This window comes from Ahaetulla prasina, chromosome 15 (assembly GCF_028640845.1).
Source record: "Ahaetulla prasina isolate Xishuangbanna chromosome 15, ASM2864084v1, whole genome shotgun sequence".
NCBI lineage: Eukaryota > Metazoa > Chordata > Lepidosauria > Squamata > Colubridae > Ahaetulla > Ahaetulla prasina.
In genome coordinates, this window is record NC_080553.1 from 6,223,856 (window position 1) to 6,240,314 (window position 16,459).

General features: G+C 44.2%; 1 protein-coding gene across 2 annotated transcripts in view; it reads right to left on the bottom strand.

Moving 5' to 3' along the window:
• STX2 (syntaxin 2) overlaps positions 1-16,459 on the bottom strand; it is a 29,315-nt gene that overhangs the window by 6,946 nt on the left and 5,910 nt on the right. For both annotated transcript variants that reach the window (XM_058158494.1, XM_058158495.1), the window contains exons 2-8: positions 14,745-14,819; positions 12,428-12,527; positions 7,243-7,317; positions 3,958-4,031; positions 1,531-1,639; positions 1,320-1,393; positions 935-1,072 (exon numbers count right to left, since the gene is read on the bottom strand). In XM_058158494.1, coding sequence (XP_058014477.1) covers positions 935-1,072; positions 1,320-1,393; positions 1,531-1,639; positions 3,958-4,031; positions 7,243-7,317; positions 12,428-12,527; positions 14,745-14,819 — 645 coding nt within the window. The remainder of the gene's footprint in view (positions 1-934; positions 1,073-1,319; positions 1,394-1,530; positions 1,640-3,957; positions 4,032-7,242; positions 7,318-12,427; positions 12,528-14,744; positions 14,820-16,459) is intronic.

The window sequence follows — 16,459 nt, forward strand, 5'->3', positions numbered from 1 at the left end:
GGGCTTCGGCAATATTTGGTCTATAAGATGCACAGACATTTTCACCCCCTTTTGGGTGACAAAAAGTGTGTCTTATAATCCGAAAAATACGGTAGTTTCATAATAATCGCTCTTTGTGTTATTATACAAAGTCCTACCTGCCCCAGGAAACATCACTGAGTCACTTGACTTTTATACCTCTGACTATTGAAGTCTCTTGGTAGTTTATATTGAAAACATGAAATGGGCATTACCAAATAAACAGAACCAAAATAAAAAATTGAAACTGCCCAATAATGAACAAGAACAGGGTGGTTGTTGTTTTTTAAAAAGGGAGAGGGAGAGGGAGAAAGAGAAAGAGAGAGAAGAGAGAGAGGGAAAGGGATGGGCAGGGAGGAGGAGAGGGGTGGGAGAGGGAGGATAGAGATAGATTGGATAGATAGATAAGATAGGTAGGTAGGTAGATGAGATATAGATAGAATAGAATGATAGAATGATTGATGAGATATAGATGAGACAGACAGATAGATAGATAGATAGATAGATAGATAGATAGATAGATAGATAGATAGATAGATAGATAGATAGATAAGGTAGGATAGGATAGGGTAGGGTAAGATATAGATAGAATTTTTTTGCACCAATGTTTCACAAATGACACAAGCATCATAAATATGACAAGCACACTGTGTCCATGATTCAAGGTCTTTTACTAAAATGACCAGCTATTATTGTTTTCCTACTGAATACAGAACTGGGAAGGGTGACAAACCAGTGTATTCTATTTTATATGTAATCTCCATAGCTACTAAGCTGGTACCATTTACTTAGAAGTGGGATTCTACCATCTTCAAAGGCCATTTCCTGCATGGTGAGGCCAGTGTTTTCATAAGAACAGTTATTATTCCAACACGGTTCCACCACCCACCTTATACTTCAGGATGTAAAGACTCACCTGAACCTCCACCAGCATCGCCATGTCCATAAACATTTCGTGCAATTCCTGTATGCTCGATTCCAGTTTTATAATATCTTTATGACGAGACTCAATTTCATCGAGGGCTGCTCTGGTCAGTTTGGTGTCCAAAATGATCTTTGCAATGTTGGGAGGAAGGAGCAGACACGAAATAAGTATGCTTATTAATTTACTTTTGATAAGAAGAGAACTTGTAGACATTTGGGTTTTAATTCGATTTGCTTATACTCCTCCAAGGTCCTTTGGACCCAAAAGATAAAATCTACGTTGAAGTCACTTTTGATATGGCCCGTGGGCTAATCAATAAAACAAAGTAAACTAAACTAAACACTGAAGGCAACAAACGCAGATTTGAAATACGTACATCCGAAGTGAAAATGGAAAGATTGCCACTTTCCAGCATGTCTTCTAGTTCTTCGTCCGTGGTGGTTTTTCCAGCTAGTGAAAAATGACAAGAGGTCGGGTTCTTGCAAGGTACATCATCATCCCTGACATTTTATTTTTGCTATAATGCATTGGCAAGATGGGGCGGGTACTTCAGAGTAGGAGAAAATTAGCAAGGAAAGATCACTCACTTATTTCCAACTGACGGCGGATCTGGTCTTTCGTACGTTCCCGGAAGACGGTTTGAGTTCCGTTATACATCGTCATAACGTCCACAAACTTCCGGGTCAACACTGAATGCTGGAAAGGGTGACAAGCCAAGGGATTTTGCACATGTTAGTTTGAGTGTTCTCTTTTGTAGCAAAGGCCTTTACAGACATTACTGAAACTGGGTAAGTCAGACACAGGGTGGCAGTTGTTTATTGAAAGGAGAGATTGAATGGGTAGAAGGAATGGCCCTGAGGAACAGAAGAAAGAGCCACTTCCAAGGCAACAGTTGGATAAAAGAAACTGTTGTGGTCCGTCAGCAGCCTCCAGAGCTGGCAATGGAGTCGGACAGCGATGAGGCTGAGGTGAGGCCAGGACCATCGGGAAGTGAGGTGCGGACTCCAGAGCCTCCAGAGACTGATAGTAGTGAGGCAGAGGAACAGGAGGAGCCTGTTCCTAATGCACGCGTGAGAAGAGCTGCCAGAAGGCAAGAGCAGCTCAAGCAGAAAGGACAACTCAGGAGTAGGGCCAAGAGATGATTGGCCCCTCCCATAAGGCTTAAAACAGACTTTGTTTCAGCTTTGCTGGAAAACAACGTTGTAGCTGCGTCTTCTGCTTCGTGTACGTCTTTATTTTTGTGGCTTCTGGATGTTTGCCAGGAAGGGCCTTTGGCAGTTTGCCTAACTGGACTAAGGTTTGTGAGATAACTGAGGAATTTGTTTTGGGAGGCATTTGTTTTACTTTGAGTTGAACGACGCTGGGAATGAAGTAATTTCCAGCTGTTCGAATAAAGTTTGTTTTTTCCACGGACTAAGTTTATTACTATCTATTTGGGTCTGGGTCACAACAGAAACCTCAGTCCAGGGCAGAAATGTAATCTGAGAAAGTGCCTCACACTTGACCAACAGCCCCCCCACCCTTCATGAAGATAAAAAGAAGGAGGACATACAAACCTGCAAAATTCTGTTATTATAACCTTAAGTCAAGCCCCAAACCCAAGAATGGCACGTGGCGATTCTTCCAAGCCGATGTTTCCAAATCTATACAGAGAATCTTGCCAAACTAAAGTACTCTATCTACATCAAGGGGTTGTTGTCACCCTTTTTCTCTAACATATAATGATTTCCAGGGAGAGTTGCCGCTTCCTCTTCCTGGGAATCCAGACTACATGCCATCAGTGTGTTTATTGTCTGGTAAACACTAAAGATTTGTTTTTCTTGTCATGTACATGTATACATCGGAACTAGACTGTGTTGTTTCTCTGTCATATAATTTATGTGGGTACATATATTATTTTTGTATTTATTTATACTGTGTTTCCCCGAAAATAAGACACTGTCTTATATTTTTTTGCCACCAAAAAAGGCATCAGGTCTTCTTTTCAGGGGGGATGTCATCTACTGACTAACTCACCCCCGGCCTCCTTTTCGCTATCAGAGGCCTTCAGGAACTTCTTTTTCTGCAGCCGGCAAGGCTTTGGTGAAGGCCTCTGCAGCCGATAAAAGAGCTGCGGATCGATCCGGAGCTTTGTTATCAGCTACAGAGATCTTCAGGAAAGCCTTGCCAGCCTTGCTGGCTGCAGAAGAAATGGGCTGGTGACACAGGTGTTGAGGCCTGGCTATAACTGTCCAAAGAAAAATAGTAGGGCAGCTCCACCCCCACCATAGCTTAATTTTCACCTGTGCATTCTGGAGTGGGCGGGATCCTAATTAGGGCTTATTTTGGGGGTAGGGCTTATATTGGGCGCACGTGTAAAAATCAAACTAGGACACTTTCAGGGTAGGTCGTGTTTTCGGGGAAACATGGTATTGTCATGTTTATGCAGTATATATTGGAGGTGGTGACCCTTTGAGAGCTGTAGGCCACAAAATTTCATTTTAATGTATGCCGATGAGTGTACATTCGAAGTGACAATAAAGTCTAGTTGAAGTTTAAGTCTATTCTCTGTCTGTCTGTCTATCTGCCTGCCTGCCTACCTGTCTACTTACCTACCTATTTCATTTATATAAGTGCCTGCCTGCCTAGCTTTAGTTTTTAGTCTTCCCCATAAAAATAGGTCACACTAAGAATGATGGCCTATATCCAACAAGGCGTCTTGTTTAGGCGATTCCAGCAAGGCCATTGTTTGCTTTTTAACAAGAGCCTGGACACCCTTTTCAATGCCACGCTGGACACTGCGGAAGAGGAGGAAGCAAAAATGCCTCACAATGGCCTTCCTCGTGGGAAGATAAGCAAATTCAAGACGCAGCCTGCAATTCTCTTCTCTTTGAAACCAGGCCAAACAAAAGGCATGTCACAAGTTTCCTCTCTTCTCCCAAGGAATTTATAAACAATATTCCTTCCCCCCCAGCTAGGGCTCTCTCATCTTTGATGGTGGTTTGCCAAGACTGATTTTCCTTGGCTACATGTACCTGTGATTTTCGTATCCGGACATCTGCAGAGGTTCGATTGATGTTCTCCTCTCGAGCTAAACCTTGTTCCATGGCTGTGAATCAGACAAAACAATCTCAGAGATGATAGTTGTTACCCCTCATCCATCCATCCATCCATCCATCCATCTATATATACGTACATACAAAATTAAATGTTTGGTACACAGACGTCTTGGCTCAGCGTCTAAGACACTGAGCTTGTCGATCGAAAGGTTGGCAGTTCAGCGGTTCGAATCCCTAGTGCCGCGTAACAGGGTGAGCTCCCGTTACTTGTCCCAGCTTCTGCCAACCTAGCCGTTCAAAAGCACATAAAAATGCAGGTAGAAAAATAGGGACCACCTTTGGTGGGAAGGTAACAGCGTTCCGTGCGCCTTTGGCGTTTAATCATGCCGGCCACAGAGACGTTTTCGGACAGCACTGCCTCTTCGGCTTTGAAACAGAGATGAGCACTGCCCACTAGAGTTGGGAACGACTAGCAAGTATGTGCGAGGGGAACCGTTACCTTTTAAACAGAACAAGAATTTTTTCTAACTCCTTTACCATAAGTAACCATAGGAAACCCCTGTATTTTCTTCCATTAAAGCCAAGGAAATATCTTCATGAAATATAAGATACGTTTTACATCTCTTGTGTATCCCTATTCTCCCCTAATCTTGCAACGGTGTGTGTTTGCATAATGCAGAGGTGTCAAACTTGATTTCACTGAGGGCCGCATCAGGGTTGCGTTTGACCTTGGGGAGGCTGGTGGGGGCATGGCCAGGGTTGGCATGGCCAGCTCAATGTCAGTTATGTCGGGGGCACCTGTGGCAGGCCGAGTGTTCTGCCAACGAAAATGGACTCTGTTTTCAGCTGCGATGGCTTCTTGCAACCCTTGCATGCAGTCCTCCCAAGTTCTGTTTTCACTGGCTCAGGCATGGCGGGCTGGTCCTTTGCTGTTTCCAGGACGGCCCCACAGACCAAATCTAAGCACTCCTGGGGCCTTGAGTTTGACATCCCTGGCATAATGGAATGCAGGAAAGGCCTTGAAAGACTAGACTGTTGTGGCCCACCAGCAGTCAGAGGAGCCGGCAGCAGAATCAGACAGTGAGGAGATTGGGGAGGAACTTGGGCCAATCCTGGGGGCTGGGGAAAGTTCGGACGAGGGCTGTGCATCGGAGGCAGAGAAGGAGATAGACAGCAGGGAGGCAGAGGAAGAGCTGGAGCCCGTTCCCAGTGTGCATATGCGCAGAGCTGCCAGAAGACAAGAACAACTCAGAGAGCAGGATCGACTAGGGAGTGGAGCCACACCTTGGAGATTATTGGCCCCTCCCATAGCAAACAAAAGAGGAGCGAACAGGGAGGGGCATTTGCAGGAAACACCTTGTTCATTCGGTAGTTGAAAGAGTGGAAAGTTCTGTTTGTGACTCTAAGAGAGACTGTGCCAAGTTTTGCCTTACTCTGCATTTGGAAACAAGTTACGTGATAGCTTGCCAGATAAGGTGTGTGAGAAATATTCCTTTGAAAAACTGTTTGGACAAACCTTGCTGACTGTGAATGATTCACAGTCATGTACATAAAAGAGGTTTTGCCAGGACCAATTCCTACTTTTTAAGGGAGCCTATGTCAGAACATAGACAAAGAAATGCTCTGAGGAAACAGTCAGATAAGAGACTGCATACACCACAGCTGGACAATGGGTAGGGCATTAAGCTCAGAAAGGACCCTCCCTAGTTTTTCTGGCCATAAAAAAGGAGGGAGGGGGAGAAGAATTGTACTTTTGAGATTGATGTCAACATTGAAGGGTAAACCAGATAGGTAGATGAGTTAATGCTACTTTATTGTAAAACTACACTGACAGAATCTTGCAGGTCTGAAAGTTGAAATGTACACAACATAAAGTTGCCAGGTTTGAGAAACACTGTTAGAGTTGAGAGAGCTGAGGTGGTGCAGTGGTTAGAGTGCAGCACTGCAGGCTACTTCAGCTGACTGCTAGCTGCAGTTCAGCAGTTCAAATCTCACCGGCTCAACGTTGACTCAGCCTTCCATCCTTCTGAGGTGGGTAAAATGAGGACCCAGATTGTTGGGGGCAAGAGGCTGACTCTGTAAACTGCTTAGAGAGGGGCTGTAAATGCACTAGGAAGCGGTATATAAATCTAAGTGCTTCTGCTATTGCTATTAGATCAAATATAAAAGCAAATTCCTCTTTAAGGGCCAGAGCATAGACAACTTCATGGAGCCAATGGAACAGAAGTTGCCTTCAGAAGTTGTGGGACCTTCATCCCTGGAAGCTTTCAAGAAGAGACTGGACTGCCATTTGTCCGAAATAGTGTAGGGTCTCCTGCTGCGTTGGGTGTTGGTGGTGTTGGACTAGATGACCTGCAAGGTCCCTTCCAACTCTGTTAATCTGTTAACTTGCCTGGGCTTAGAGGATAAGCAGGGTTGGGCCTGGATAATAATGGAATGAGAGAACGCCAGCCAATAGCAAAGCTGAAGACTAGACCAGGGGTAGTCAACCTTTTTATACCTACCGCCCACTTTTGTATCTCTGTTAGTAGTAAAATTTTCTAACTGCCCACTGGTTGCACAGTAATGCGCCGTGTATCGTCGTCTCCGCATGCCTCTCGCGCATCATGGATTGGGTTTGTGGGGGCGCTGGCTACCAGCTCCGCTTGTCTGTTACAGCTGGGTGTTGTGTGGGGGAGATGCGCGAGCTATTCTGGGACGAGGCTCTTTTGTTTGCGGTCGCACTATAGCGCCATTTAGTTTCACTTACGTGACGTGAACTAAACTTATGCGCAGGCGATAGAAATAGTATATTTTCAGAAATTTAAATCGTCACGGGGAATTTTATGAAAACCTAATGAAAATGTTTTTAAATAATGCTATGAATTTTTTTTTAAAAAGTCAATTAAATTTTAAAAAAAGGAAAGTGCTTCAGTATCAAAGAAAACCCCTACCGCCCACCATGAAAGCTGGAACGCCCACTAGTGGGTGATAGGGACCAGGTTGACTACCACTGGACTAGACTATCATTTTTTTAAAAATCCAGAATACAACAAACTTTTACATTGTCGGCAAGGAGGATATCTGTATGAAATCACCAGGAGCCCAATGTACTTGAACATTTACATTCTTGGTAAATATTGATCTTATCCTCCAAACCAAGTCACTCAATTACATATAAATCAACTAGCACCACTTGCATTAATAATGACAATTAAGATACCCCCCCCCAACTTTCAAACTGCTTCAGCATTTTTATTTGTACTCACAAGGTATACTTACACTTCAATTTAACACGGACGATGTTGGCTGTTTTTCTGATTTCTTTGTTCAGTTCTTCGAGTTCTTCCTTTGTTTCTTTAACGAAAGGAGAAATGGGAACTCTGCTTAAGAGCTCAGTATGATACAAACAAACATTGTCCACCTCCTACTGAACATGCAATGGTGTAAAAAAGATGCTGAGACTCTAGAACAGTGGTTCTCAACCTTTATAGTGCTGCGACCCCTTTAATACAATTCCCCACGATGTGGCGACCCCAACCATAAAATTATTTTCGTTTTGAATTTATCGTGCCTGAAGCCATATTGGCTAGTGATCTGAACTGCTTGCGATTGCCTTGAGGATGGAGGCATTAAAGCGGAGACTCCTCCCCTATTAAGTTTATCACGCCTGAAGTCAGATTAGGCTAGCGATTGGGAGTGATTGCAGCTGGCTTGAGAGGGAGACATCAGAGCAAAGATTTCTCTCTTTTTTAATTCATCGCACCTGAAACTGAATTCGGCTAGCGATTTGAAAAGCCTGCAGCTGGCTTGTGAAGTCAACCATTGGAGCGTGATCCTTCGACTCGCAAGTATACTTTCCATATTTCTGATGGTCTTAGGCGACCCCTGGCAAATTGTCATTCGACCCCCAACGGGGTCCCGACCCACAGGTTGAGAACCGTTGCTCTAGAAAGAGTGCAGAGAAGAGCAACCAAGATGATTAGGAGACTGGAAGCTAAAACATATGAAGAACGGTTGCAGGAACTGGGTACGTCTAGTTTAATAAAAAGAAGGACGAGGGGAAACAGGATAGCAGTGTTCCAATATCTCAGGGGCTGCCACAAAGAAGAGGGAGTCAAACTATTCTCCAAAGCACCTGAGGGTAGAACAAGAAGCAATGGGTGGAAACTAATCAAGGAGAGAAGCAACTTAGAACTAAGGAGAAATTTCCTGACAGTCAGAACAATCAATAAGTGGAACAACTTGCCTGCAGAAGTTGTGAATGCTCCAACACTGGAAATTTTTAAGAAAATGTTGGATAACCATCTGTCTGAGATGATGTAGGGTTTTCTTGCCTGGGTAGGGGGTTGGACTAGAAGGCCTCCAAGGTCCCTTCCAACTCTGTTGTTATTATTATTATTATTATGTTCCCATCATCATCTTCTTTTAACGACCCCATAATCCCTTGCAGGGTGGAGTCTGGGCAACTGAATGGAGCTGAGTGTTTACTGGCCGGATGCCCTTCCTGTCACCAATGCTGAGTTTTTGTTCAGCAGATCTATTCTCATTGTGCCCAGAGAGAGAAATATCTGCCTCTACCTAGAATCGAACTCACAGCCTCCTGATTGTGAGGTGAGAGCTCCACCTCTAGGCCAACCACACCACTCAATGATGTTCCCATACAGGGTCCTAGAATTAGGGAATATCTGAACTAGGATGGACAACATAACATAACATAACATCAGAGTTGGAAGGGACCTTGGAGGCCTTCTAGTCCAACCCCCTGCCCAGGCAGGAAACCCTACACCATCTCAGTCAGATGGTTATCCAACATTTTCTTAAAAATTTCCAGTGTTGGAGCATTCACAACTTCTGAAGGCAAGTCGTTCCACTTAATAATTGTTCTAACTGTCAGGAAATTTCTCCTTAGTTCTAAGTTGCTTCTTTCTTTGATCAGTTTCCACCCATTGCTTCTTGTTCTACCCTCAGGTGCTTTGGTGAACAGTCTGACTCCCTCTTCTTTGTGGCAACCCCTGAGATATTGGAACACAGCTATCATGTCTCCCCTAGTCCTTCTTTTTGTTAAACTAGACATACCCAGTTCCTGCAACCGTTCTTCATATGTTTTATCCTCCAGTCCCCTAATCATCTTTGTTGCTCTTCTCTGCACTCTTTCTAGAGTCTCAACATCTTTTTTACATCGTGGCGAACCAAAACATCAGGAGTCAAGAGTCCACACGAGAATCTGGTCAGCATGAAATTGGCGCTAGATACATCAACGGATTCAAGAACGGATGGACTTTTGTGGGAATGTAACAACTCTAGGCTGATGACTCTCTTGACTCCTCCACCAGGCTGTCTGTACTCTCCCTATACATGTCACCCAAGCTCCTACCAGGCTGTTGTCCATGGGTGAAGAGCAAATGATGACCCTGCCCCAAATTTTGTCCCATGTCTCGCATTCAGTTCTGATCTTTTTTCCCTTCTGTTATTGAAGGACAAAGACTCCGAAGTTGAAAAGGATTATCTGGGTTGCACCCTGATCAATAAATTAACTCGGTCAACTGCATGAAATCCTACATGGATTTTTATAATAGCCTTCTGGAGCTCTCAACGCCAATGCAAACAAATCAGAGAAAGGATTTCCACCCACCAGTTTTTGCAACTCATGAAAATCTGTTTCCTTTTTCCTGTCCGAAAGAATTCGGCTTTATCTCCCAGCACTCTTCAACTGGAGTTCACAAGAAGCATCCTCTATACTCCAGTCATTGATCAGTTGACCAAAAGCAAGAATTTACAGGCAAGGATATTACATATCTTATTTATTTATTTTATTTATTTATTTTATCACATTTATATACCGCCCTATCTCCCTAGGGACTCAGGGCGGTTCACAGGCAAATAAAAAGTACATATAAATACAGACTAAAATAACAGTTAAAAAACTTATTCTACATGGCCGAATTATTAAAAAGCAATATAAATAATAAAACCCATTAAAACCAGTAAAATTTAAAATCTAATCCAGTCCTGCGCAGATGAATAAATGTGTTTTAAGCTCGCGACGGAAGGTTCGGAGGTCCAGAAGTTGACGGAGTCCTGGGGGGAGTTCGTTCCAGAGGGTGGGAGCCCCCACAGAGAAGGCCCTTCCCCTGGGTGTCGCCAGACGGCACTGCCTCTCCTATTACATACAGTCCCTCTCCTATTACATATCTTGAATCTTTTTTTTTACTCTTTGCCTGATTATTAGACAGCCAGTTTGGTCTAGTGGTTAAGGAACCAGGCTAGAAAACAGGAGGCCGCGAGTTCTAGTTCTGCCTTATGCATGAAAGCCAGGTGGGTGGCTTTGGGCAAATCACCAGGAGATTGTGAATTCTAGTCCCACTTTTAAAGGCATGAAAGCCAGCTGTTTGACTTTGGCCCAGTCCCTCTCTCTCAGCTCAACCCACCTCATAGGATTGTTGTGATAAGGAAAATAAGAGGAAGAGGATGTGTTGGATATGTTCACCACCTTGATTTATTTGTAAAAATAATAAAGGCAGGAATGCAAATAAATAAATAAAATATTCCCAATACCATAGAGCCCTCTACTGAGCCGCTAATCAATTCAGCGACACAGATTCCCAGTGCTGACTTCCCCTTTGCTCTTAGGGTGAATATATAAAGAGAAAGTATTTGAACTTGAAATCTCTATATAGTCCTTCAAAATTTATGATGCTTTCTATGCGGTAATTATAATTTTAATTCATTATACAGCCAAACAACAGCAATGCTATTACACTTAAAAGAACCATAAACATCCATTTTAACGTTGAAGCTGGTTTTTTTTTTTTAAAAAAAACTATGCTTGTCCCTTCACAACCCTCAGTCAAACAGCCGTACCAAGCACGGCTTGCATGGCTCTGGAGACCTCTGTATACTGTATTTAGCTCATTTTATACATGAATCCAAGAGCAGAGAGCTAAAATTAGCCCACAATTATAAGTGCTAGAGAAAACCAGCAGGTTTTTTAACAGCTCAAGTTAGTGGGATGCAGTCTTGGTATATACTATGTTTTAATTCTTCCCAAAGCGAAGTAGAGTTATTTTCTTGGAAGTAAGCAATTTTAAAGGACCACAATTCTTGCACTCCATCCATCAAGTGCTTGAGTAGAATAGTGTAGAAAAAGCTCACAACTTTGATTTTTGGGGGATTGAGTCTTTGGCCATATACTCATTGGAGAAACTCTTTGCCCCCCCCAAATATAGCAAAGTCAATTCAATAGCACAATTAAGAGGGTGGGTGTTGTTTACTCCCAATTATCTGTTCAATGCACAGTATGTTATCCATTGGTTATTTCACGTAATTGTTAGTGACTTTATGTCAACACAACACAAATTTCATCCATTGCTTTTGCTGCCCACTGCATCCTGATCCACTAAATTGTGGTTTTTCTGCTTTTCACACCATTCTTTGCAGTTATTATTATTATTATTTTGCCAATGGGATATCCTCTGGATCTCTACGCCAGCATATGAATATTGTATGAATGGCCAGTTAGCAGGACTAGGAACTGATAAGAAATACACAGGACTACAAAGCCAATAAATTGAGTCCCAGCAGCAAAGTCAATGTACTGTCTATGGTAAAATTATGACATTATAAACTGTGAATAATAATAATAAAAAAGACGCTAGCTCTAACAGATGCTGTAAGCCACTCACCATGACTTTACATACAACGTAGAGGTTTTTTAAAAAGTGTTTTTAAAAAACTGGAACTTTTAAAGAAGAAATTGGACAGCCAATCATATAGGGCCATGATGGTGAACCTATGGCATCTGTGCCCAAAGTGGCATGCGAAGCCATGTTGCCCGGCACGCGTGGCCTTGCTTGTGTTTTCCGGGTTTCTGGCACGCATGTGCGTGTGACAATCAGCTGTCCTTCGCGCATGAAGAACCCAGAAGTTTGGCTTTTTCAGAGCGTGATCCAGTGGTGAAATCCAAATTTTTTTACAACCGGTTCTGTGGGCGTGGCTTGGTGGGCGTGGCGTGGCGGACGTGGCAGGGGTAGGATATTGCAAAATCTTCATTCCCACCCCCCTCTGGGGCCAGCCAGAGGTGGTATTTGCCGGTTCTCCGAACTACTCAAAATTTCCGCTACTGGTTCTCCAGAACATGTTAGAACCTGTTAGATTTCACCTGTGGCGTGATCCCTTCGTGTGCACGGCACTGCCAAAAACTGGCCTGCGCACGCATGCCGGTCAGCTGATCGTCGGGTACGCAGGTGTGCTAGAACCCGGAAGTTCAGCTTTTCCGGAGTGCGGTCCCAATGAGTGTGCACGTGTGCAATGTTTCTGAGTGCCAAAAAGGTTCTCCATCACTGGTATGGGGTCTCCTGCTTGAGTAGGGGGGTTGGACTAGAAGACCTCTGAGGTCCCTGCTGTCTGTTATTCTGTAACCTCAGCCACCATATTTAAACAGTTGCACAGAGATGGAAAAACTTACTATCTTTTGGATGTGTGGCCGAGAGGATGACGCTGTGTTTCTTCCTCACTTCTTCTACAACATCTGAGATTTTGGAGATATATTTCCTAACTTCCTCGACCTTTGGAAGAGAAGGAAAAGACATCAAGAGAAAACAGGTTTAAATTTACAGACTGTTAGCGCCCCACTGTAGAGGGTAGGTGGCATCCAAGTAGACTCAATCAATCATAAATGCAGGCAGTCCTTGATTTGCAACAGGTCACTTAGTGACCGTTCAAAGTTACAACATCCCTGAAAAAAAAGTGACTTAGGAATGTTTTTTCATACCCTTGTAACATCCCCAGGGTCACCTGATCAAAATATCAAATATGATCAAAATTCAGACGCTTGGCAATTGACTCATATTTATGACAGTTGCCGCGTCCTGGGTGTGTGTGTCACGTGATCCCCCTTTTGCGACCTTCTGACGAGCAAAGTCAATGGGGAAGCCAGGTTCAGTTTACAACCGTGTGACTCGCTTAACAACTGCAGGAATTCACTTAGCAGCCGTGGCCAGAAAGGTCATTAAACGGGGCCAAAATTCACTGAACAACCATCTCACTTAATCACAGAACTCTGGGGCTCGATTGTGGTCATACGTCGAGGACTAGCCCGTAACAAACAACTCCACCTGTACTAAAGGTGGATTGCCACTGTGATATGTCACCGAGCAGACCAATTTCTTGGGAATTGATAAAAATTGGGGACTGTCATCCCACAGGTACTTTTTCCAAGAGGCAACTGGACATTCTAGTTTTTCTCTTAATAGCTGAAGTTTTTTGGATGAGAAGGGAAACATCTTCAAGGAGTAACAAAGGAAGTCCAGTTGCCGCTTGAAAAAGCACTTTTGGGACAACCGTGACCTGGATGACTGAGAATCTTCGGAGATATTGGGGGCAGTCCCTAAAGTGTGGGAAGCCACGTGTGACCTTTTTCTGGCACCCACCAGGGATTACAAAACTCAGGGGAATCCTGCCAAACACTTCTGAAAGTAGTTTCTGCTGCCTGAGAGTCTACAGTGTTATTTGTCTCTGGGCAAATCCAAGGCAAAGCCATTACAGGTTGTCTTCGACTTACAGCAGTTCATCTAGTGACCGTTCTAAGTTACGACGACACTGAAAAAGGGGACTTAGGAGCATCTTTTGCACTTAGGTCCCTTGCAGCTGTCAGGCCTGGAAGCCATCTTTTTCGTTGGCTCTTCAGGCCTGCCACATTTACTACTGTGGGAAACTGGGAGGGGGGAATGGTGTGGAACCAGGGTGATATATAGTCATAATAACATTCCTTTCTCAGAGAGTCAAGGACATCTTGCCCAGCACCTGGAGGGCTGTGGCTGGGAGGCATCTCCAGTTGGGATGGTGCTTGGATTGGACCATGTGGATGTTGGGCTGAGACTTGAACTTTCCTTTGGGTGGGGAAAGCCTGGAAGCTTTCAGATTCGGGTTTTACCAGGGGTGCCAATATGACATCTCTATTAAGTGGAACTTTGAGGAACTTCTAGCCTTGGAGTTTTCTTTCATCGGGGGTGTTACTTGGAACCCTGACATCAGCCTCCCCACAGTCAGGTGATTTGCATTTGAATGCTTGACCACTGAATCACATTTATGATGGTTGCAGAGTCCCGGAGTCACGTGATCCCCCACTTCTGTGACTTTCTGACAAGCAAAGTCACTGGGTGGGGAGGAACCAGCTTCACTTAGAAACCATGTCACTCATTGAAGAACTACGTGATTCGCTTAACCGACGTGCCGAGAAAAGTCATAGAGCGGGGCGAAAGTCACTTAACAAATATCTCATTTAGCAACATAAATTCTGGGCTCAAATGTGGTCATTAAGTTGAGGACTACCTGTATTTTTTCCTATTTTCTTGAGAAAAGTTACATGCTCTGAAACAACCAAACGTTTTGGAGGCCTTCTAGATCACAAAAGACATTAAATTACATTGGTCCGTGACTTCCATTTATTGACCGTTCGAAGTTACAACGGCGCTGAATTCGGACACTTCTGCAACTGGTTGATATTTATGACGGTTGCAGTGTCCTGGGGTCACGTGATCCCCTTTTGTGACCTTCCGACAAGCAAAGTTAAAATGGGAAACCAGATTTACTTCGCAACCGTGTCACTCACTTAACATCTGCAGTGGTTCACTTAACAACTTGGGGCGAGAAAGGTTGTAAAAAGGGGCAAAACTCACTCGACAACCGCTTCGCTTAGCAACAAAAATGTGGGGCTCAATTGTGGCCATAAGTCAAGGACTCCCTGCATTAAGAAAGTTGCTTCCGGCATAGATTTTTTTTACCTGTAGGAAAAAGTCTTCCATGTAATGGTCACTCTCAACGACAACCGTCGCTTCTCCATCTTCATTTTGAGTGCGCTGAAAACAGAAAAGTAATTGTTGTGTCTTGCCCGCTCTCACCGCAGCCGGGGTCTGCTTATCTGCTTCCGAACGCTGAAGAATGTCCTCCCGGCCCCAGCCCTGGCTCCATGCCCAGACAGGCTGAGGAGGGAGCATCTCCCGGCCCCAGCCCTGGCTCCATGCCCAAGCAGGCTGCAGAGGAGGGAGCAACCCCCGGCCCCAGCCCTGGCTCCATGCCCAGGCAAACGGAGCAGCTAGACCCCTCCCCCTCCTCCACAGCATGTGAGCCTGAGGAAAGTTTACTTCCAACAGCTGCTGATTGGAGTGACCCTCGCATCAGAAGACTGGATAGGCGGAGGCAACAGAAGGAAGGGAGGGGCAGGCCTTAATGAGTGCTGAGTCATGGAGCCACACCCCATGGCCTATATAAAGGATCTGCTTTCTGGCAGTCTCTGAGTCAGGCAAAGTCGAACTTATCTTGCTGAAGTCACTTTCTGGTCTCCTGCCTGCCCTGAGGACTTTGCTAGGACTTTGGGCAGAGCTGCAGAGGCAAGCCTGATTCGGACTTCCCTGACCCGGCCGTCAGCGGAGGAGTGGGACACGACAGTAATCCTTTTCAAAGCTACAAGTACATTATTAGAACACAAAGCCTGCAATTACTGCAGGTTCAAGCCCGGCCCAAGGTTGACTCAGCCTTCCACCCTTTATAAGGTAGGTAAAATGAGGACCCAGATTGTTGGGGGGGCAATAAGTTGACTTTGTATAAAATATACAAATAGAATGAGACTATTGCCTTATACATTGTAAGCCGCCCTGAGTCTTCGGAGAAGGGCGGGGTATAAATGTAAACCAAAAAAAAAAAAAACAGTAAATGGGAGAGGGACCCTGGAGTCCTAGCAGACGATCACTTAAATGTGAGCCAGCAGTGTGCAGCAGCAGCCAAAAAAGCTAATACGAATACAACCCTGGATTGTATAAACAGAGGCATAGAATCAAAATCACGTGAAGTATTAGCACCACTTTATAAAGCCTTAGTAAGACCACATCTGGAATCCTGCATCCAGTTTTGGTCATCACAAAAAATGACAGACTTAGAAAATGTGCAAAGAAGAGCAACTAAGATGATTAACCTTGATGAATGTACCTTTTCTTTTATGTACACTAAGAGCATATGCACCAGGACAAATTCCTTGTGTGTCCAATCACACTTGGCCAATAAAATTCTATTCTATTCTATTCTATTCTAAAGGCCTGGAGACAAAAACAGTTGGAGGAATTGGGTTTGGCTAGTCTAGAGAAAAGGAGGACTAGGGGTGACATGATAGCAGCATTCCAGTATTTGAGGTACTGCCACAAAGACGAGGGGGTCTACTTATTCTGCAAAGAACCAGAAGGCAGGACAAGAAACAATGGATGGAAACTAATCAATGAGAAAAGCAACCTGGAATTAAGGAGAAACTTCCTGACAGTGAGGACAATTAACCCGTGGGACAGCTTGCCACCAGAAGTTGTGGGTGCTTCATCACTGGAAGTTTTTTTTAAAAAAAAACTGGACTGCCATCTATCTGAAAGAGTCTCTTGCTTGAGCAGGGGGTTGGACTAGAAGACCTTCAAGGTCCCTTCTATTCTAATCAGCTCTATTCTGATTAATGATTCAT